This window comes from Oncorhynchus gorbuscha, linkage group LG06 (assembly GCF_021184085.1).
Source record: "Oncorhynchus gorbuscha isolate QuinsamMale2020 ecotype Even-year linkage group LG06, OgorEven_v1.0, whole genome shotgun sequence".
In the NCBI taxonomy this organism is placed as follows: domain Eukaryota; kingdom Metazoa; phylum Chordata; class Actinopteri; order Salmoniformes; family Salmonidae; genus Oncorhynchus; species Oncorhynchus gorbuscha.
The window spans coordinates 91,055,522-91,078,210 of record NC_060178.1 but is presented as its reverse complement, the minus strand read 5'-3'; the positions used below and the strand labels follow the sequence as shown (position 1 = coordinate 91,078,210).

Below are 22,689 nucleotides of genomic sequence, written 5' to 3'. Positions count from 1 at the left end.
TCAACAGGGTTTCCACGGTGAAACACTCTGTTTCGTCCTTCAGACCTCACATCATGAGGCATTTCCACCCAATTTACCACAACAAAACGTAATGGACCTTTATTATGGTTTATTACAGCAAATGCTATTGCGGGTCTGATCGAATCATCCAATCTCCTATTGCGTAACTGTAGACCCCCCACCCCCACCAATGACCTCATCTCATCAGTGACTGCCTCACCCCGTGGTTCCCTCACTGATCTAATTGAGGCTATCATGAATGAGATCTTTGACTAGCAGAAACAGCTTCAAAAAGTCAGTGAAACAGGTCAATTTAGAGGGAATTACATTTAACCCTTCAGTGGCATGTGGGAGAGAAAGACAGTCCATTGAAAGACTCATATTGTAGGCCACGTTTTCGAAGCATGGGGTGATGTCACAATGCAGTAGTAAAAAAGGCAAAAGGTCTCCTGCAGGGACAGGGGCTGGGATTAAAAATAAAAATATAGGACAAAACCCATCACGACAAGAGACACACCACTACATAAAGAGACCTAAAACAACAACATCGCATGGCGGCAACACGACAACACAGCATGGTATCAACACCACATGAGAACAACATGGCAGCAGTACAACATTGCCCAATAATGTTTGTACTCAGACAACTGCATGAAGGCAAGAAGGTAGAGACAACAATCATCACACAAAGCAGCCACAACTGTCAGTAAGTGTCCATGATTGAGTCTTTGAATGAAGAGATGGAGATAAAACTGTCCAGTTTGAGTGTTTTTTGCAGCTCATTCCAGTCGCTAGCTGCAGCGAACTGGAATGATTTGTAACTATATTATTATTTGCAGATATATCGTATAGTTTTGTCTTCAAGAGAGCGAGAGTTGCACCCCTTCTGAAAAAACCTACACTCGATCCCTCCGATGTCAACAATTACAGACCAGTATCCCTTCTTTCTTTTCTCTCCAAAACTCTTGAACGTGCCGTCCTTGGCCAGCTCTCCCGCTATCTCTCTCTGAATGACCTTCTTGATCCAAATCAGTCAGGTTTCAAGACTAGTCATTCAACTGAGACTGCTCTCCTCTGTATCACGGAGGCGCTCCGCACTGCTAAAGCTAACTCTCTCTCCTCTGCTCTCATCCTTCTAGATCTATCGGCTGCCTTCGATACTGTGAACCATCAGATCCTCCTCTCCACCCTCTCCGAGTTGGGCATCTCCGGCGCGGCCCACGCTTGGATTGCGTCCTACCTGACAGGTCGCTCCTACCAGGTGGCGTGGCGAGAATATGTCTCCTCACCACGCGCTCTCACCACTGGTGTCCCCCAGGGCTCTGTTCTTGGCCCTCTCCTATTCTCGCTATACACCAAGTCACTTGGCTCTGTCATAACCTCACATGGTCTCTCTTATCATTGCTATGCAGACGACACACAATTAATCTTCTCCTTTCCCCCTTCTGATGACCAGGTGGCGAATCGCATCTCTGCATGTCTGGCAGACATATCAGTGTGGATGACGGATCACCACCTCAAGCTGAACCTCGGCAAGACGGAGCTGCTCTTCCTCCCGGGGAAGGACTGCCCGTTCCATGATCTCGCCATCACGGTCGACAACTCCATTGTGTCCTCCTCCCAGAGCGCCAAGAACCTTGGCGTGATCCTGGACAACACCCTGTCGTTCTCAACTAACATCAAGGCGGTGGCCCGTTCCTGTAGGTTCATGCTCTACAACATCCGCAGAGTACGACCCTGCCTCACACAGGAAGCGGCGCAGGTCCTAATCCAGGCACTTGTCATCTCCCGTCTGGATTACTGCAACTCGCTGTTGGCTGGGCTCCCTGCCTGTGCCATTAAACCCCTTCAACTCATCCAGAACGCCGCAGCCCGTCTGGTGTTCAACCTTCCCAAGTTCTCTCACGTCACCCCGCTCCTCCGTTCTCTCCACTGGCTTCCAGTTGAAGCTCGCATCCGCTACAAGACCATGGTGCTTGCCTACGGAGCTGTGAGGGGAACGGCACCTCAGTACCTCCAGGCTCTGATCAGGCCCTACACCCAAACAAGGGCACTGCGTTCATCCACCTCTGGCCTGCTCGCCTCCCTACCACTGAGGAAGTACAGCTCCCGCTCAGCCCAGTCAAAACTGTTCGCTGCCCTGGCCCCCCAATGGTGGAACAAACTCCCTCACGACGCCAGGACAGCGGAGTCAATCACCACCTTCCGGAGACACCTGAAACCCCACCTCTTTAAGGAATACCTAGGATAGGTTAAGTAATCCCTCTCACCCCACCCCCCTAAGTTTTAGATGCACTATTGTTAAGTGACTGTCCCACTGGATGTCATAAGGTGAATGCACCAATTTGTAAGTCGCTCTGGATAAGAGCGTCTGCTAAATGACTTAAATGTTATGTTAAATGTTAATATCATATTTGTGCTAGTTGGCTGTACCTGCACTGAAACTCCAGTATTTTTCCTTCATAGCTTGTTCAGCATCAAATTTTTAAATAGAGAGCCACATTTTTTTCAGCACTTTTATTTCCATGAGTAATCAAAACTCATTTTCTCATGGCTCTCTCGTCTCTCTGCAGTAGACATATGGTGAGCAATATGTTTGGACCATAGAACTGCAATAGAATCACTGTATTGAATCTCAATGCATATAGAAAAGTGAGAATTGCAATACATATCACAGCAGCACCTAAGTGTCATGATAATATTGTTTCGTGAGGTCCCTGGCAATTTCCAGCCCTATGCAGAAGTAGAACCAGTGGAGGAAAAAGTAAAAGTATAGATACAGGAATTACTTTCTATTAAGGTAAGTTAGTCACCCAGTAAAATACTACTTGAGTAAAAGTCTAAAATTATTTGGCTTTAAAAATACTTAAGTATCAAAAGCAGAAGTAAATACATTTTTAAAATCCCTTATATTAAGCAAAGCAGACAGCACCATTTTCTTATTTTTAAAATGTACAGATAGGCAGGGGCACACTCAAACACTGACATTATTTACAAAAAGATGCATGTGTTTCTTGAGTCCGCCAGACTCAGATGTATGGAGAAAAAAAGTACAATATTTTCTATTGGAATGTAGTGAAGTAAAAGTAGTCCAAAATATAAATAGTAAAGTTAAGTGCAGATACCCAAAAATATACTTAAGTAGTACTTTAAAGTATTTTTACAGCTCGCTGGTCACCATAGCATCTCCCACCTGTAGCACACGCTCCAGCAGGTATATCTCTCTAGTCACCCCCAAAACCAATTATTTCTTTGGCCGCCTCTCCTTCCAGTTCTCTGCTGCCAATGACTGGAACGAACTACAAAAATCTCTGAAACTGGAAACACTTATCTCCCTCACTAGCTTTAAGCACCAACTGTCAGAGCATCTTACAGATTACTGCACCTGTACATAGCCCACCTATAATTTAGCCCAAACAACTACCTCTTTCCCAACTGTATTTAATTAATTAATTTATTTTGCTCCTTTGCACCCCATTATTTTTATTTCTACTTTGCACATTCTTCCATTGCAAAACTACCATTCCAGTGTTTTACTTGCTATATTGTATTTACTTTGCCACCATGGCCTTTGCCTTTACCTCCCTTCTCACCTAATTTGCTCACATTGTATATAGACTTGTTTATACTGTATGTTTGTTTTACTCCATGTGTAACTCTGTGTCGTTGTATCTGTCGAACTGCTTTGCTTTATCTTGGCCAGGTCGCAATTGTAAATGAGAACTTGTTCTCAACTTGCCTACCTGGTTAAATAAAGGTGAAATAAATAAAAAATTAAAATAAAAAATTTACACCACTGAGTAGAACTCAAATAGGCTAAGACGGTGTGTCATAAAGAAATACTTCACAATTTAAACTAAACATTTGGTGGATGATGTCATAATGCAGCAAAACACAATAAATGTCACAATGCAATGCATCACAATGTAAGTCAAGAACTCAACATTCTTGAGTGTGGATGAGGTCATAGTGCAGCAGTAGAACTTGAATAATGTTACAATGCAAGATATGGTATGGAGTCACAATAGAACACATCACAATCAATTTGATAGGTGGCGTAATGTCATGTACAATGTACTATCAGAACATAGTCAAGTTTTGGAGGTGAACGCAATGTCACCATGTTGTTGATCACAATCCTTGACACCCAAACATCAATATCAGGTTTTCGTATTATACATCATCACAAAAAGATATATGATCTCTGATGGTTGTTTTGGCATTGCCAGCACCCTCCTGTATGAGGGTTATTGTTGAAACATGTAGTGCATTGTGCTAACATAATGGCATTGGGAAGGGACGGTTCTCTGGCATTCCTCCAACTGCACGCCTACACTACTCTGTGCTCATCACGTTCACAAAGTAACACAGCAGGCATGCCTCCCACCTGGCTGGAATGTGGGTTTTGCATCTTAGAAGTGCAAAACAGCTACTAATGAATAGGAACACTGACTGTTAGCAACCGTCATCTGTCACCAGTTTGTCTCAGGAGAAATGCACAGAGATGTATTATAGCTATATCTATAAGTTACATTCATCAATGGAAGGTAAATAGAGATCTAGCTAAGCTCTGTTATGACAACAGGAAATTAGTGATGGGACTGGATGTTTAACAGGAAATGTGAGCTTACCTGTTCCTCTAAATACTTGAAAACAAATGAGAGGTTTTTTCCATTTCAGCACACAGTTGGGATGAGTGCTGAAGGAGAGGAAGGGAAAGAGAGTGTCTTTAGTCCAAGCACATTGCTACAGTTAGGCCTACTCTTCATCAATAATTTGTTCCATCCCCATCTTGATGCAGATCATCATTCATGACATGAATACAAACTATTATTACACGGATCTGGTCAGCTATCTAGCTATTTATGTATGTGTGTATGTAGATGCATGGTGCAAAATGATGGCCTGATAACTTAGTTAAAACGTCGGTATCAAGGGCAATGTCTATGATTAGATAACCAAATCCACAGTTAGCTATTGCGCTAACCACGGATGTCACGACAGCTGTCATCGGCTCATGTGGCAGCTAGCTAGCAAATAACGTAGCTAATGTTACACAATACCCTTTGACAACAATACAATAGCTAACGTTAGCTATCTAGCAAACTAGCTAGTTAGTTACGCAGTGGGAGCTCACCTGAATGGTCCAACGCAGAACTATTGAATAACGAAATCCAATACTTCCACAGCTGCAAACAGAAAATGGTTTTATGTGAATATATCGACAGTAAAGATAGCTAGACAAGTCCACCTTCCCCGCTCCAGACAGTTAGCTACAATAAATAGTTAGCTTAGCATCTGATGCTAGCAGCTACCTGTCAGTCTAGTCACGCGGTGGAGCCTGTGGCTTTCAACCAAATTGCAAGGTATCTTTCTCTATGTCGTGAATGTATTATTTAAATGAATGCGTGCTCTTGTTAGCTACTTATAATTTTAGTTATTAATGTTGTTAACGAGGTTACACGGCTTTGGCTTTAGTGGTGCACCACTTCGACTCACAAAGGAAACTTTGACCGGAAAACCCTCTTCTCAGCTAGAAATGCACATCCGTAATTCCTTATAGTTAGCAACAACTTGAAGTATCAAAGCTATATTACAACAAAAAAGTATCAAATATATACTCACATCTAACCACACGACTGGATGAGATGTTAACTGCTTGGGGAATACTATAGATTAATGTATGGCATACATGTATTTGCTTTCTGGCATTGTTTTTGCATGAAGAGAAGTTGAATTCATAGACATTAAACCCAGGGTTGGATCATGGCAATGAACTCTTCCTGTGTTGTGGGCTGGTGTAGTAAAATACATGTTCTGTGGCGCCACCTTCTGGGATATTTCTGATCTTTTTCCATTACTCTGGCCTGGCAGCCACGGGAGATCCAATCAATGATTGTCGAATACAATGATCCAAAGTTCACAGCTAAAACAATGGATGAGTGAACTGGTTTTCTGCGGTGCTCAAAACGACAGAAAACATGTTTTTAAAAACGTTAAAGATTCCGGCCCGTGCCTTGTTGCAGTGTGTAAACCGGGGTGTCATCTCACCAAAACATCGCGTGGGGCTTGGACGAGGACCCTCTCGACTCTACTACGAGATCGCTAAACCAGTCGACCCTTCCCTGTCCGGGGCATCCTCTGCCCGGACAGTGGACCTCCGTAGCGACACCGTGACCAAGCCTGGAGCGGCCATGCGTCAGGCCATGGCAGAGGCCGAGGTTGGGGACGATGTATTCGGGGAGGATCCAACAGTAAATGGTCAGAGAAATTAGATGATGTATGAGTTTTGGCAAGCATATGGAGTTGCTTAACTGATTTGTAGAAGGTGCTCATCATTATGACCTGATTATTTTATACTTATCTTTCACCGATCAAAGTTCTGGCCGATTAATAAAAGTATGTAAAACAGTGTAATAAGCATTTTGTAGTTAAGTGCATGGGGTGCACACACTGCATAATTCATTAGTGTGGTACTGTGATCTGATTGTACTGACTTGGACCTGTTTGTATTCTTTTATGATGCATCCTTTCCATTTTTATGAACCTGATTTAATTTGGCAAATTTGGGTGGGCATGTACAGAGCTCCAGAAGATGGCTGCAGAGGTGTTTGGGATGGAGGCAGCTCTCTATGTCCCATCTGGAACCATGGCAAACCTCATAGCAGGTGAGAGAAATAACTAGCTGTGTGTGTGTGTGTGTGTGTGTGTGTGTGTGTGTGTGTGTGTGTGTGTGTGTGTGTGTGTGTGTGTGTGTGTGTGTGTGTGTGTGTGTGTGTGTGTGTGTGTGTGTGTCTGTGTCTGTGTCTGTGTCTGTGTCTGTGTTCAGTTGTGTTGGTGAGAGGAGACTGGATCTGCAATGGGTTTACAGCTGATCTTTCTACATGGCTGTGCAGAAGGTGGATCAACATAATTGTGCAATACTTTTTGGGTGTGTTTATGTGTTGTCCAGTAATGGTGCACTGCAGGGAGAGAGGAGACGAGATGATCGTTGGAGATCTGTCACACCTCCACATCTACGAGCAGGGAGGGAGTGCTCAGGTACAGTGAACACGCACAGATTACACACACAGCCACTGCACACATAAACTTAAAGTGCACACTAAAAACACGTGACTGTAATGTGTGTGTCAGCTGGCTGGTGTCCACTCCACCACGGTGACCAATCTACCTGACGGGACCTTTGACCTGGATCAGCTGGAGTCCAAGATTCGCCATGGTTACCCCGACGCCCACTACCCCCGCTCACGCCTGGTGTGTGTGGAGAACACACACAACATACAGGGAGGCCGCGTGCTGCCCCTACCCTTCCTGCAGGAGGTGTGTGTGTGTGTGTGTGTGTGTGTGTGTGTGTGTGTGTGTGTGTGTGTGTGTGTGTGTGTGTGTGTGTGTGTGTGTGTGTGTGTGTGTGTGTGTGTGTGTGTGTGTGTGTGTGTGTGTGTGTGTGTGTGTGTGTGTGTGTATCCCTCAGGTGAGTGCTCGGGAGTCTTGCAGATAGGTATGTTGTTGTAACTCTGCTTTGTTGTGTGTCTCTCCCTCAGGTAAAGGCGCTAGCAGACAGATATGGTCTGGCTGTACACATGGACGGAGCAAGAATGATGAATGCAGCCATTGCCCAGAAAGTCGCCCCATCTACAATCCTACAAAACACACACACCGTCAGCGTCTGCCTGTCCAAGGTCAGAACACATATACACACACGCACACACCATCAGCTGGAATTATGTATTTGTGAGATAGACACTGTGTGTTACCTGCTATGTGTTACCTGCTGTGTGATCCTGCGTATGATCCTGTGTGTTGCAGGGTCTGGGTGCTCCAGTGGGCACCATGCTGGCTGGCCCTCAGGACTTCATTTCCAGGGCGGTGCGTTGTCGTAAAGCCCTGGGCGGAGGGCTGCGCCAGGTGGGAATTCTGGCAGCCGCTGGCAAGCTGGCATTGGGGGACATGATCAACAGGCTGGAGGAAGACCACCGTCATGCCAGGACCTTCGCACAGGGTGGGCACACAAACACACAAATGTACACCTGCAAGACACACACGTGGACGTTTCTATTTCATCATATATTCTTGACCACTCTGTCACAACCTCTGTGTGTGTGTATGTGTGTAGCTCTGTTGGAGTGCGACCCTCCTCTCTACGAGGTCGACATGGCTGCTGTAGAAACCAACATCCTGCGGTTTCGTCTGCGGGACGCCTCGTTGACCCCAACAGAGTTCTGTGCTCTGATGGCTGCGGTGGGGGAAGGCGAGCAGGCCGCTATGGGGCAGGGGGTACGGGTACTCATGTTCCCCCACATTGGAGACTCTGTCAGGGCCGTCTGGCATCTGGGCATCTCACTGGAGGACACTCAGCTGGCCATCCAAAAGCTGCAGTTTGTGGCCAGGCAACACTCTCAGCAGAGGCTCAGGGCTCAATGAAGCCTCGCATAGATTTAACCCCAACATGGCGAGCTGCTGGTTGGGCCCCTGATCATTAATCTCTCATTTAGAGGGATTCACTTGAAGCACTTTGCGAAGAGTTGATTTTGAATTTTGATTATTTTATGAATAATATTTATATTAATCATAACAGCTTTTCATGGATTTAAATACAAGTACTATACTTTATTTTGGGAATATGTTTCTTATACAGACGTATTTCTTAGAGGTAAGTCTTTCTAACTAAGAAACTAATAAATTATGGGATTGTCAACAAGCAGCTGCCCTCGAGTGTTCTCATTGAAATGTAATGACTATGAAACGCCATAAGATGTCACTACAGGTCTTTGTCATGGCTGTTCCACGAAATGGGTGCGTCATGTGCTACTATCACCAGTCAATGCAACAGTCCAGACACTTTTCACATATTTTGTAGTTGAATTGCCAAAAATGACCAAAAGCATATAACTCGTAATACATTGTACGACCTGGTTGAGAAAGAAAAAACATCATTAAAATATTCTGGCAGCGGTGGGATTCGAACCCACGCCATCGAAATGACTGGAGCCTAAATCCAGCGCCTTAGACCACTCGGCCACGCTACCGTCATAATTTGTCATGCAAACAAAAGGGAATTTGAATACAGCATAGTTATAAACAGCCCATAATCATTAGTTCAAAAGTAAGACAATAAACGAGAGTTTCTCTTGGAGACGACCGAGACATCGTCCGCTATCGGTGACAAATGCGTGTGTGAAATGGTACTCACACTCCTTCCTGTTGGAGGGGGTAATAATGAACAGATTCCACTGCAGGGAGCTAGTGTTCAGAGGCATGGCAGTGAGCGGACGCAGGAGCCCCCATGGAGTGGCAAGCACATCAATGTGCTGGAGCTCAGGGCAGTTCGCCATGCACTCTCTGGGTTTGGAAGCCCTTGCTCACGATTCGCCGGCAACAACACTTTATGCGTTCCCACCATTCCCCTGATCACAGCTACGCTAGACAGGGTCAGTTTTAAGAGCCACTGGCTGCTCCTGATCGCCCCATAACTAGCCGAGACGACCATAGTTCAGCCTTCTGTTGTCCCTCCTCTCCGGGACCCCATAGCAGCTGCCGCTAAGACCCGACCTGCTCGCTCAGGCTCGGGGGGACGTTCTGTCATCCGGACCCACGCCGCCGCCAGCGTTGGGTTTGTTCCCTGGCATATTCTGTATTTGGTGTGAGGGTCATACTGTATTTGTTTGTTTGTTAAATATATACAGTACCAGTCAAGAGTTGACACACCTACTTATTCAAGGGTTTTTATTTGTTTTTACTATTTTCTACATTGTAGAATAATAGTGAAGACATCAAAACTGTAGCGACCCGCACAGACAGCTGTGTGTTATGTGTTAGGCTAGGAGTTGGTTGTGTTGTACTGACCAGTACCCGGTGTTCGCGGGGTCCGACATGTCAATCAACCTGCTATCTGCCAATCACGGGAATGCCTGGAATGTTCTGATGCCGGGCATCCTGGTGGTTGGCGGAGTGGCGTGGAGGGGGGTTGGGCAGGGGGGGTTGAGCATTGGAAGTTAAGACCAGGTTCAGCCTTTGTTCTCTCTCTCTTACGTATGGGCTTCACAAGAGAAGGTCACGATTGGCTTGTGGGTTATCTGTCATCTATTTGGCGTGTGCTACGGCCCAAACAGTAGCCTGTGTAAAGTTGGTTTAATAAACCGTCAATTCGCAAACTCAAGCCTCTGTCTGGACAATTGTTCATTTATGATCTAGTCAGGTCATTACAAAACTATGAAATAACATATATGGAATCATGTAGTAACCAAAAAACAAATCAAAATATATTTTAGATTTTTCAAGGTAGCCAGCCTTTGCCTTGATGATAGCTTTGCACACTCTTGGTCATTCTCTCGACCAGCTTCATGAGGTAGTCACCGGAATGCATTTCAATTAACAGGTGTGCCTTGTTAAAAGTTCATTTGTGGAATTTCTTTCCTTCTTAATGCGTTTGAGCCAATCAGTTGTGTTGTGACAAGGTAGGGATGGTGTACAGAAGATAGCCCTATTTGGTAAAAGATCAAGTCCATATTATGGCAAGAACAGCTTAAATAAGCAAAGAGAAACAAACATTGACTGAACATTGACACATGAATGAACATTGACACTTCACGTCAATGAATTACCATTGAATTAATCAAAATATAATTTCAAAATGTACAAATAATCAAACTTGTATGTAAATGTTAGACATCTTAGTAGGTAGGCTTTACTACTAAAGCATAATTTTGGGTGAAAAAAAAGTCCATACCACATATGGCCAACCTTGCTCCACTCCCTGATCTACTGGGTGAGCAGACGTTTTACATTTTTTTTTTTTTTTTTTACCTTTATTTAACCAGGCAAGTCAGTTAAGAACATATTCTTATTTTCAATGACGGCCTGCGAACAGTGGGTTAACTGCCTGTTCAGGGGTAGAACGACTGATTTGTACCTTGTCAGCCCGGGGGTTTGAACTCGCAACCTTCCGGTTACTTGTCCAACGCTCTAACCACTAGGCTACACTACCACCTGCCACTTCTATTCCAGCCCAGCAATAATACACATTGATAAGTTAAATCAGGTGTGTTAGTGCTGGGCTTGAACAGAAGCCGACACATACAGCATACTTCCAGGAGAATGATTGGCCCGCTACAGTGTAATACAATTGTAGCCTACATCACATTGTGCTTGACTTTCAACTGTATTGTTGTATACAACATTTGCTAACACCCAAATTGGTCTACACAGACAAGTTCTGGCCTGGTTTAGATCTTATATGTTGGAAAGATATCAGTTTGTCTCTGTGAATGGTTTGTCCTCTGACAAATCAATTGTACATTTCAGTGTTCCTCAAGGTTCCGTTTTAGGACCACTATTGTTTTCACTATATATTTTACCTCTTGGGGATGTTATTCGAAAACATAATGTTAACTTTCACTGGTATGCGGATGACACACAGCTGTACATTTCAATGAAACATGGTGAAGCCCCAAAATTGCCCTTGCTAGAAGCATGTGTTTCAGACATAAGTAAGTGGATGGCTGCAAACTTTCTACTTTTAAACTCAGACAAAACAGAGATACTTGTTCTAGGTCCCAAGAAACAAAGAGATCTTCTGTTGAATCTGACAATTAATCTTAATGGTTGTACAGTCGTCTCAAATAAAACTGTGAAGGACCTCGGCGTTACTCTGGACCCTGATCTCTCTTTTGAAGAACATATCAAGACCATTTCAAGGACAGCTTTTTTCCATCTACGTAACACTGCAAAAACTTTCTGTCCAAAAATGATGCAGAAAAATTAATCCATGCTTTTCTCACTTCTAGGTTAGACTACTGCAATGCTCTACTTTCCGGCTACCCGGATAAAGCACTAAATAAACTTCAGTTAGTGCTAAATACGGCTGCTAGAATCCTGACTAGAACCAAAAAATTTGATCATATTACTCCAGTGCTAGCCTCTCTACACCGGCTTCCTGTCAAAGCAAGGGCTGATTTCAAGGTTTTACTGCTAACCTACAAAGCATTACATGGGCTTGCTCCTACCTATCTCTCTGATTTGGTCCTGCCGTACATACCTACACGTACGCTACGGTCACAAGACGCAGGCCTCCTAATTGTCCCTAGAATTTCTAATCAAACAGCTGGAGTCAGGGCTTTCTCCTATAGAGCTCCATTTTTTGGAACGGTCTGCCTACCCATGTCAGAGACGCAAACTCGGTCTCAACCTTTAAGTCTTTACTGAAGACTCATCTCTTCAGTGGGTCATATGATTGAGTGTAGTCTGGCCCAGAAGTGGGAAGGTGAACGGAAAGGCTCTGGAGCAGGGGTGTCAAAGTCAAATGGACGGAGGGCCAAATAAAAAATTTAGCTACAAGCCGAGGGCCGGACTGTTCGAATGTTAATTGAATTTTTTTTAAATGACGCATATAGTCTAGTGAACCTAATTGAACCTACTGAAAACCTAACAAATATATTCCAATATGATCAGATAAATAAAGCAATATTTTCTTATGGCTCTGTCAGTAATCTTTAATTTTCAACGGACACAAAAGACAAATTTCCTTTATATAAAAATCCCCATAACATGAACATTAAATGAAAGAAACCGGTATTCAAGGCACCATCAGTAGCCTATATTTTCTATTTTAGCAAAAGTGGGCTAAATTTACTTCAAAGAAAAAAACAATAATAGCAATTTTCTATCATCCACTCAACTGAAATATTTTTAACATATAATTGGATTGAAATACAATAAAATAAAGTGCAAACATCTATTAATCAAAAACAACACTTTGTTTAAGGAGAAGTAACATGCAGTGAAAACAAATATTAAACTTTAACTTTTAAACTTGAACTGAGTAAAAACTCTAAATATGTGATTGCACAGTAATGTTCACTTGTTTGAGGTTGAGGGTGATACTTGGTGGTGTCCCATCTTTTCCACAAGTTCATCAATGTTCGGGGTAAGGCTCTGAGCTGAGGAAATCCTCAGAATTGAGTGGAGGTGTTCAGCAATAAGTCGACTTCTGTGTGATGTTTTGTTCAAGTTCATCAAAGAAAACAGTTGTTCACACAGGTATGTGCTGCCAAACATAGACAACGTTTGAGCAGCCTGGATGCGCAGCTGGGGCATTGTGTCGGGGAGGAAACGGGCGAACTCCGCAGCACCCACTGCCGCATATTTTGCCCTCAGTGCATCATTGCATTGGAGGTCAATCAACTCCATTTGGAGGTTTGGTGGTGAGCTTTCCACGTCAACAGCAAATGGGTTACCGAGCAGTTTCAACCTGCTTTTTTGTGCTTCAAAGTCAGCAAATCGGCGTCGAAAGTCAGCGGCAAGCATACCTATTTTATCAGCCAACTGTGCGCTCGGGAACGCACTGGTAGAGAGCTTCTCTTTCATGGTCTGGCAGCTGGGAAAGTGGCTCAAATTTTCTTTCCGCATCTGCGTCTCCCACAGAGTCAGTTTGGTTTTAAATGCCTTCACTGTACTGTACATATCAGAGATGACACGATCCCGACCCTGCAGCTGCAAGTTCATTGCATTCAGATGACTCGTAATGTCACACAGAAAAGCCATTTCACACAGAAACATTTAGTCTCGGAGTTGTGTTGTGTCTTTCCCTTTGCTGTCCAAGAACAGACAAATCTCCTCACGAAGCTCGAAACATCTTTGAAGCACCTTTCCCTGGCTTAGCCATCGCACCTCTGTGTGATAAGGCAAATCACCATGCTCCGTTTCTAACTCCGTCAGAAATGCCTTGAACTGGCGGTGATTCAAACCTTTGGCTCTGATAAAGTTAACTGTGCGCGTGATGATGCTCATTACATGCTCCATTTTCAAGGCTTTACCGCACAACGCTTCCTGGTGTATGATACAATGATAAGCTGTCAGCTCACCTGTCGCGTTTTCCTCTTGCATCTTTTCCCGTATCTTCTCCACCAGTCCGCTCCTGTGTCCACACATCGCAGGTGCTCCGTCGGTTGTCAAACCCACGAGTTTTTCCCAAGGCAGCTCCATCTCATTTACACATCTTGACACCTCTTCATACAAATCATGCCCCGTAGTTGTGCCATGCATAGGACGTAAAGCCAAAAACTCCTCTGTCACGCTTAGGCTGGAGTCCACTCCGCGGATGAAAATTGACAACTGGGCAATGTCAGAAATGTCGGTGCTCTCATCCACAGCCAAGGAATATGCAATGAAATCTTTTCCCTTTTTCACAAGCTGCTCTTTTAGATTGATGGACAACTGGTCTACTCTCTCGGCAATGGTGTTTCTGCTCAGACTCACATTTAAAAAGAGTTGCCTTTTTCTGGGCAAACTTCGTCACAAACTTTAATCATGCAGTTTTTGATGAAATCCCCCTCCGTAAATGGCCGGGCTGATTTAGCGATCTCTTCTGCCAAAATAAAACTGGCCTTGACAGCAGCCTGGCCTTGTGATTTGGCTTTTTTGAACAGAGCCTGTCGAGATTTGAGGCCTCGTTTTAATTCCTCTGCCTTTTGTAGCCTTTGTTCCATGTCCATATTCTTGTTGTTGTCCGCGTGTTTCGTTTCATAATGTCGTCTCAGATTATACTCTTTCAGTACCGCCACACTTTCTCCACACAGAAGACACACAGGTTTTCCAGCTACCTCCGTGAACAAATACTCCGACTCCCACCTTGTTTGAAACCCCCGGTTCTCAGTGTCCACCTTCCGTTTTGCCATTTTTGATGGGTATCTGAAAGTTAATTTTACTGTGATGCTGACAACTGCTGTGCCAATAAATATTGAAATGAAGCAGCCTACTGCTCGGTGCGTCACCGTTGCATTGTGGGAAATGTAGTATTGGTGCGTGTAAAAGATCTGCGGGCTGCCGGCTTGCTGCGGTCTGCGGGCCGGTTCTAATAATAAATCAAGATCATCCCAGGGGCCGTAAAAAACCTTCTCGCGGGCCGGATGTGGCCCGCGGGCCTTGACTCTGACATATGTGCTCTGGAGCAACGAACCGCCCTTGCTGTCTCTGCCTGGCCGGTTCCCCTCTTTCCACTGGGATTCTCTGCCTCTAACCCTATTACAGGGGCTGAGTCACTGGCTTACTGGGGCTCTCTCATGCCGTCCCTGGAAGGGGTGCGTCACCTGAGTGGGTTGATTCACTGATGTGGTCATCCTGTCTGGGTTGGCGCCCCCCCCCTTGGGTTGTGCCATGGCGGAGATCTTTGTGGGCTATACTCAGCCTTGTCTCAGGATGGTAAGTTGGTGGTTGAAGATATCCCTCTAGTGGTGTGGGGGCTGTGCTTTGGCAAAGTGGGTGGGGTTATATCCTTCCTGTTTGGCCCTGTCCGGGGGTGTCCTCGGATGGGGCCAGAGTGTCTCCTGACCCCTCCTGTCTCAGCCTCCAGTATTTATGCTGCAGTAGTTTATGTGTCGGGGGGCTAGGGTCAGTTTGTTTATCTGGAGTACTTCTCCTGTCCTATTCGGTGAATCTAAGTGTGCGTTTTCTAATTCTCTCCTTGTCTCTTTCTCTCTCTCGGAGGACCTGAGCCCTAGGACCATGCCCCAGGACTACCTGACATGATGACTCCTTTCTGTCCCCAGTCCACCTGACCGTGCTGCTGCTCCAGTTTCAACTGTTCTGCCTTATTATTATTCGACCACGCTGGTCATTTATGAACATTTGAACATCTTGGCCATGTTCTGTTATAATCTCCACCCGGCACAGCCAGAAGAGGACTGGCCACCCCACATAGCCTGGTTCCTCTCTAGGTTTCTTCCTAGGTTTTGGCCTTTCTAGGGAGTTTTTCCTAGCCACCGTGCTTCTACACCTGCATTGCTTGCTGTTTGGGGTTTTAGGCTGGGTTTCTGTACAGCACTTTGAGATATCAGCTGATGTACGAAGGGCTATATAAATACATTTGATTTGATTTGATAAGTACACATACAAACCACGGCAAAAAAAGGAAGTGCAAGCAGTCTCTTGGGACATTTACTGGGGATGCTTGATTGGCAGAACGGCTTTCACAGCTCTCCATATCTGAGGACAGACATCATTGAAACAGGCTTCATTTTATTACAATTAGACAGCCTGACTATTATCGCTCTGTCTGTCTTCTTAGTTTTCCTCTCTAGGGACTAAAACTGGGGAATATTTTAATGTCATCCCACAACCTGCCCCGTCCAACTAGTACATTTGGAGCAAGAGTTTTTAATTTACAATGTTAAATAGGCCTACATCAATTAGGGCTGACGCCATAGGGACGACTGGTTGATTGTTTGGTCGATAGTCTGTTGGTCGAACTATGTTTTTTTAGTCAAGCAGTGGCAAATATATATAAACATTTTTTATGGCACCTGTTTGATTCACGCCTGTGGAGGCCGCAGGGATTGCACATCAGTATCACATTTACCATTAATTACCATCATTTGTCATCTACAATTCTTGTTTGGTTGTTGTCATTTCTGTTAATGCATTCAATATATAATTATTACAGTCTTACCGTTGTCATTGTAGGAGTGGACACGTTGTTTGCAGAGCACACAACCTCGGCTACACTTGTGAGAAAAGTTTTGGTTTATTTCATTCCATTTATGAGTTGTCAATTTATTAATTGTCTTTTGTTTGGAGCTCTTCTGTCAATCTTCAGTAAGGACATGCACCTGATTACGCATAGAAGTAGGCCTAGGTTACCTGGTCTGTGCGAAAATGTAGGCTTTTAAATGTGCCTATTTGGGGATCTGATATTATTTCTTATTGTCTTAACTAACCATCACTATAGAGCTTCTCAAAGCAGTTCTAGTGTTGAGACCGTGACGAGGGTGAAGGTAGTTAATGGCACTTCTATAAGCGCTGATGACCGCAGTGGCAGTTCTAGAGTTGAGACCATGAAGAGGGTGAAGATAGTGAATGGCCCTTCTATAAGTGCTGTTGACCGCAGTGGCAGTTCTAGTGTTGAGACCGTGAAGATGTCATGTTTTGTCATTGATTATCATGTCTTGTCCCTGTGCTTCCCCTTCTATTCGTTTCCCTCTGCTGGTCTTATTAGGTTCTTTCCCTCTTTCTATCCCTCTCTCTCCCCCTCCCTCTCTTCCTCTCTCGCTCTCTCTCTCTATCGTTCCGTTCCTGCTCCCAGCTGTTCCTCATTCTCCTAACTACCTCATTTACTCTTTCACACCTGTCCCCTATTTTGCCCTCTGATTAGAGTCCCTATTTCTCCCTCTGTTTTCCGCTTCTGTCCTTGTCGGATCCTTGTTTGATGTTCGCTGTTCTTGTCCTCGTTCCGTCCTGTCATGTTTTTTGCCTTCTTCAGATGCTGCGTGTGAGCAGGTGTCTAGATCAGCTACGGCCTGCGCCTTCCCGAAGCGACCTGCAGTCTGTGGTCGCATCTTCAGTTGTTCCCCTACTGACTAGAGGGTTTCAGTATTCCTGTTTTGACTTGGAATAAACTCTGTTTCTGTAAAGTCGCTTTTGGGTCCTCATTCACCTGCATAACAGAAGGATCCGACCAAGAATGGACCCAGCGACTACGGATTCTCGCAACACTGCCGTCGAGATCCAGGGAACTATGCTCGGCAGACACGAGCAGGAATTGTCTGCTGCTCGTCATGCCGTTGAGACCCTGGCCGCTCAGGTCTCCGACCTCTCAGGACAGTTTCAGAGTCTTCGTCTCGTGCCACCAGCTACTTCCTGGTCTTCCGAGTCTCCGGAACCTAGGGCTAATAACCCACCATGTTACTCTGGGCAGCCCACTGAGTGCCGCTCCTTTCTCACCCAGTGTGATATTGTGTTCTCTCTCCAGCCCAACACATACTCTAGAGAGAGAGCTCGGATCGCCTACGTCATATCACTCCTTACTGGTCGGGCTCGGGAGTGGGGCACAGCTATCTGGGAGGCAAGGGCTGAGTGTACTAACGATTATCAGAACTTTAAAGAGGAGATGATACAGGTTTTTGATCGTTCAGTTTTTGGGAAGGAGGCTTCCAGGGCCCTGGCTTCCCTATGTCAAGGTGATCGATCCATTACGGATTACTCTATAGAGTTTCGCACTCTTGCTGCCTCCAGTGACTGGAACGAGCCGGCGTTGCTCGCTCGTTTTCTGGAGGGACTCCACGCTGAGGTTAAAGATGAGATTCTCTCCCGGGAGGTTCCTTCCAGCGTGGACTCTTTGATTGCACTCGCCATCCGCATAGAACGACGGGTAGATCTTCGTCACCGAGCTCGTGGAAGAGAGCTTGCGTTAACGGTGTTCCCCCTCTCCGCATCTCAACCATCTCCTCCCACCGGTTCAGAGACTGAGCCCATGCAGCTGGGAGGTATTCGCATCTCGACTAAGGAGAGGGAACGGAGAATCACCAACCGCCTTTGCCTCTATTGCGGTTCTGCTGGACATTTTGTCATTTCATGTCCAGTTAAAGGCCAGAGCTCATCAGTAAGCGGAGGGCTACTGGTGAGCGCTACTACTCAGGTCTCTCCATCAAGATCCTGTACTACCTTGTCGGTCCATCTACGCTGGACCGGTTCGGCAGCTTCCTGCAGTGCCTTGATAGACTCTGGGGCTGAGGGTTGTTTTATGGACGAAGCATGGGCTCGGAAACATGACATTCCTCTCAGACAGTTAGGGGAGCCCACGCCCATGTTCGCCTTAGATCGTAGTCTTCTCCCCAGTATCAGATGTGAGACATTACCTTTAACCCTCACAGTATCTGGTAACCACAGTGAGACCATTTCCTTTTTGATTTTTCGTTCACCTTTTACACCTGTTGTTTTGGGTCATCCCTGGCTAGTATGTCATAATCCTTCTATTAATTGGTCTAGTAATTCTATCCTATCCTGGAACGTTTCTTGTCATGTGAAGTGTTTAATGTCTACTATCCCTCCTGTTTCTTCTGTCCCCTCTTCTCAGGAGGAACCTGGTGATTTGACAGGAGTGCCGGAGGAATATCATGATCTGCGCACGGTCTTCAGTCGGTCCAGAGCCAACTCCCTTCCTCCTCACCGGTCGTATGATTGTTGTATTGATCTCCTTCCGGGGACCACTCCCCCTCGGGGTAGACTATACTCTCTGTCGGCTCCCGAACGTAAGGCTCTCGAGGATTATCTGTCTGTTTCTCTCGACGCCGGTACCGTGGTGCCTTCTTCCTCTCCCGCCGGAGCGGGGTTTTTTTTGTTAAGAAGAAGGACGGTACTCTGCGCCCCTGCGTGGATTATCGAGGGCTGAATGACATAACGGTTAAGAATCGTTATCCGCTTCCCCTTATGTCGTCAGCCTTCGAGATTCTGCAGGGAGCCAGGTTCTTTACTAAGTTGGACCTTCGTAACGCTTACCATCTCGTGCGCATCAGAGAGGGGGACGAGTGGAAAACGGCGTTTAACACTCCGTTAGGGCATTTTGAATACCGGGTTCTGCCGTTCGGTCTCGCTAATGCTCCAGCTGTCTTTCAGGCATTAGTTAATGATGTACTGAGAGACATGCTGAACATCTTTGTTTTCGTTTACCTTGACGATATCCTGATTTTTTCTCCGTCACTCGAGATTCATGTTCAGCACGTTCGACGTGTACTCCAGCGCCTTTTAGAGAATTGTCTCTACGTGAAGGCTGAGAAGTGCGCCTTTCATGTCTCCTCTGTCACATTTCTCGGTTCTGTTATTTCCGCTGAAGGCATTCAGATGGATCCCGCTAAGGTCCAGGCTGTCAGCGATTGGCCCGTTCCTAAGTCACGTGTCGAGTTGCAGCGCTTTCTCGGTTTCGCTAATTTCTATCGGCGTTTCATTCGTAATTTCGGTCAAGTGGCTACCCCTCTCACAGCTCTTACTTCTGTCAAGACGTGCTTTAAGTGGTCCGGTTCCGCCCAGGGAGCTTTTGATCTCCTCAAGAAGCGTTTTACATCCGCTCCTATCCTTGTTACTCCTGACGTCACTAAACAATTCATTGTCGAGGTTGACGCTTCAGAGGTGGGCGTGGGAGCCATTCTGTCCCAGCGCTTCCATTCTGACGATAAGGTCCATCCTTGCGCTTATTTTTCTCATCACCTGTCGCCATCGGAACGCAACTATGATGTGGGTAACCGCGAACTGCTCGCCATCCGCTTAGCCCTAGGCGAATGGCGACAGTGGTTGGAGGGGGCGACCGTCCCTTTTGTCGTTTGGACTGACCATAAGAACCTTGAGTACATCCGTTCTGCCAAACGACTCAATGCACGTCAAGCTCGTTGGGCGTTGTTTTTCGCTCGTTTCGAGTTCGTGATTTCTTATCGCCCGGGAAATAAGAACACCAAGCCTGATGCCTTATCCCGTCTCTTTAGTTCTTCTGTGGCTTCTACCGACCCCGAGGGGATTCTCCCTGAAGGGCGTGTTGTTGGGTTGACTGTCTGGGGAATTGAGAGACAGGTAAAGCAAGCACTCACTCACACTGCGTCGCCGCGCGCTTGTCCTAGTAACCTTCTTTTCGTTTCTGTCTCTACTCGTCTGGCTGTTCTTCAGTGGGCTCACTCTGCCAAGTTAGCTGGCCACCCCGGCGTTCGGGGTACGATTGCTTCTATTCGCCAGCGGTTTTGGTGGCCTACTCAGGAGCGTGACACGCGCCGTTTCGTGGCTGCTTGTTCGGACTGCGCGCAGACTAAGTCAGGTAACTCTCCTCCTGCCGGTCGTCTCAGACCGCTTCCCATTCCTTCTCGACCATGGTCTCACATCGCCTTAGACTTTATTACCGGTCTGCCTTCGTCTGCGGGGAAGACTGTGATTCTTACGGTTGTCGATAGGTTCTCTAAGGCGGCACATTTCATTCCCCTCGCTAAGCTTCCTTCCGCTAAGGAGACGGCACAAATCATCATTGAGAATGTGTTCAGAATTCATGGCCTCCCGTTAGACGCCGTTTCAGACAGAGGCCCGCAATTCACGTCACAGTTTTGGAGGGAGTTCTGTCGTTTGATTGGTGCTTCCGTCAGTCTCTCTTCCGGTTTTCATCCCCAGTCTAACGGTCAAGCAGAAAGGGCCAATCAGACGATTGGTCGCATATTACGCAGCCTTTCTTTTCGAAACCCTGCGTCTTGGGCAGAACAGCTCCCTGGGCAGAATACGCTCACAACTCGCTTCCTTCGTCTGCTACCGGGCTATCTCCGTTTCAGAGTAGTCTTGGGTACCAGCCTCCTCTGTTCTCATCCCAGCTCGCCGAGTCCAGCGTTCCCTCCGCTCAGGCTTTTGTCCAACGTTGTGAGCGCACCTGGAGGAGGGTCAGGTCTGCACTTTGCCGTTACAGGGCGCAGACTGTGAGAGCCGCCAATAAACGTAGGATTAAGAGTCCTAGGTATTGTCGCGGTCAGAGAGTGTGGCTTTCCACTCGTAACCTTCCCCTTACGACAGCTTCTCGCAAGTTGACTCCGCGGTTCATTGGTCCGTTCCGTGTCTCTCAGGTCGTCAATCCTGTCGCTGTGCGATTGCTTCTTCCGCAACATCTTTGTCGCGTCCACCCAGTCTTCCATGTCTCCTGTGTCAAGCCTTTTCTTCGCGCCCCCGTTCGTCTCCCCCCCCCCCCCCCCCGTCCTTGTCGAGGGCGCTCCTATTTACAAGGTACGGAAGATCATGGACATGCGTTCTCGGGGATGTGTTCACCAGTACTTAGTGGATTGGGAGGGTTTACGGTCCTGAGGAGAGGAGTTGGGTTCCATCTCGGGACGTGCTGGACCGTTCGTTGATTGATGATTTCCTCCGTTGCCACCAGGGTTCCTCCTCGAGTGCGCCAGGAGGCGCTCGGTGAGTGGGGGGGGTACTGTCATGTTTTGTCATTCATTATCATGTCTTGTCCCTGTGCTTCCCCTTCTACTCGTTTCCCTCTGCTGGTCTTATTAGGTTCTTTCCCTCTTTCTATCCCTCTCTGTCCCCCTCCCTCTCTCCCTCTCTCGCTCTCTCTCTCTATCGTTCCGTTCCTGCTCCCAGCTGTTCCTCATTCTCCTAACTACCTCATTTACTCTTTCACACCTGTCCCCTATTTTGCCCTCTGATTAGAGTCCCTATTTCTCCCTCTGTTTTTCGCTTCTGTCCTTGTCGGATCCTTGTTTGATGTTCGCTGTTCTTGTCCTCGTTCCGTCCTGTCATGATTTTGCCTTCTTCAGATGCTGCGTGTGAGCAGGTGTCTAGATCAGCTACGGCCTGCGCCTTCCCGAAGCGACCTGCAGTCTGTGGTCGCATCTTCAGTTGTTCCCCTCTACTGACTAGAGGGTTTCAGTATTCCTGTTTTGACTTGGAATAAACTCTGTTTCTGTAAAGTCGCTTTTGGGTCCTCATTCACCTGCATAACAGAAGAGGGTGAAGGTAGTGAATGGCCCTTCTATAAGCGCTGTTCTGTTGACTGCAGTGGCAGTTCTAGTGTTGAGACAGTGAAGAGGGTGAAGGTAGTGAATGGCCCTTCTATAAGCGCTGTTGACCGCAGTGGCAGTTCTAGTGTTGAGACCATGAAGAGGGTGAAGATAGTGAATGGCCCTTCTATAAGCGCTGTTCTGTTGACTGCAGTGGCAGTTCTAGTGTTGAGACAGTGAAGAGGGTGAAGGTAGTGAATGGCCCTTCTATAAGCGCTGTTCTGTTGACTGCAGTGGCAGTTCTAGTGTTGAGACAGTGAAGAGGGTGAAGGGAGTGAATGGCCCTTCTATAAGCGCTGTTGACCGCATTGGAAGTTCTAGTGTTGAGACCGTGAAGAGGGTGAAGGTATTGAATGGCCCTTATATAAGCGCTGTTGACCGCAGTGGCAGTACTAGT

General features: G+C 46.3%; 2 protein-coding genes and 1 non-coding gene across 8 annotated transcripts in view; 1 reads left to right on the top strand and 2 right to left on the bottom strand.

Annotated features, from left to right (window-relative positions):
- Positions 1-5,799, bottom strand: part of LOC124038518 (myocardin-related transcription factor A-like) — a 65,626-nt gene extending 59,827 nt beyond the window's left edge. Inside the window, exons 1-3 of one of the 6 annotated variants that reach the window (XM_046354514.1) lie at positions 5,626-5,799; positions 5,138-5,189; positions 4,632-4,699 (exon numbers count right to left, since the gene is read on the bottom strand). The gene's annotated coding sequence lies outside the window, so the exon portion shown is untranslated. The other 5 variants (XM_046354507.1, XM_046354511.1, XM_046354510.1 and 2 more) reach the window with 5 other exon arrangements.
- An 89-nt stretch (positions 5,800-5,888) lies between these two features.
- On the top strand, positions 5,889-8,698 carry tha1 (threonine aldolase 1). Its single transcript, XM_046354515.1, has 7 exons — positions 5,889-6,261; positions 6,585-6,668; positions 6,953-7,041; positions 7,135-7,320; positions 7,542-7,679; positions 7,807-7,999; positions 8,114-8,698. Exons 1-7 carry the CDS (start codon positions 5,982-5,984, stop codon positions 8,419-8,421), a joined length of 1,278 nt encoding a protein of 425 aa, XP_046210471.1. The 5' UTR covers positions 5,889-5,981; the 3' UTR covers positions 8,422-8,698.
- A 246-nt stretch (positions 8,699-8,944) lies between these two features.
- trnal-uag lies at positions 8,945-9,026 on the bottom strand. Its single transcript has one exon. It is a non-coding gene; the product is annotated as a tRNA-Leu (tRNA).
- Between the last annotated feature and the right edge of the window lie 13,663 nt (positions 9,027-22,689).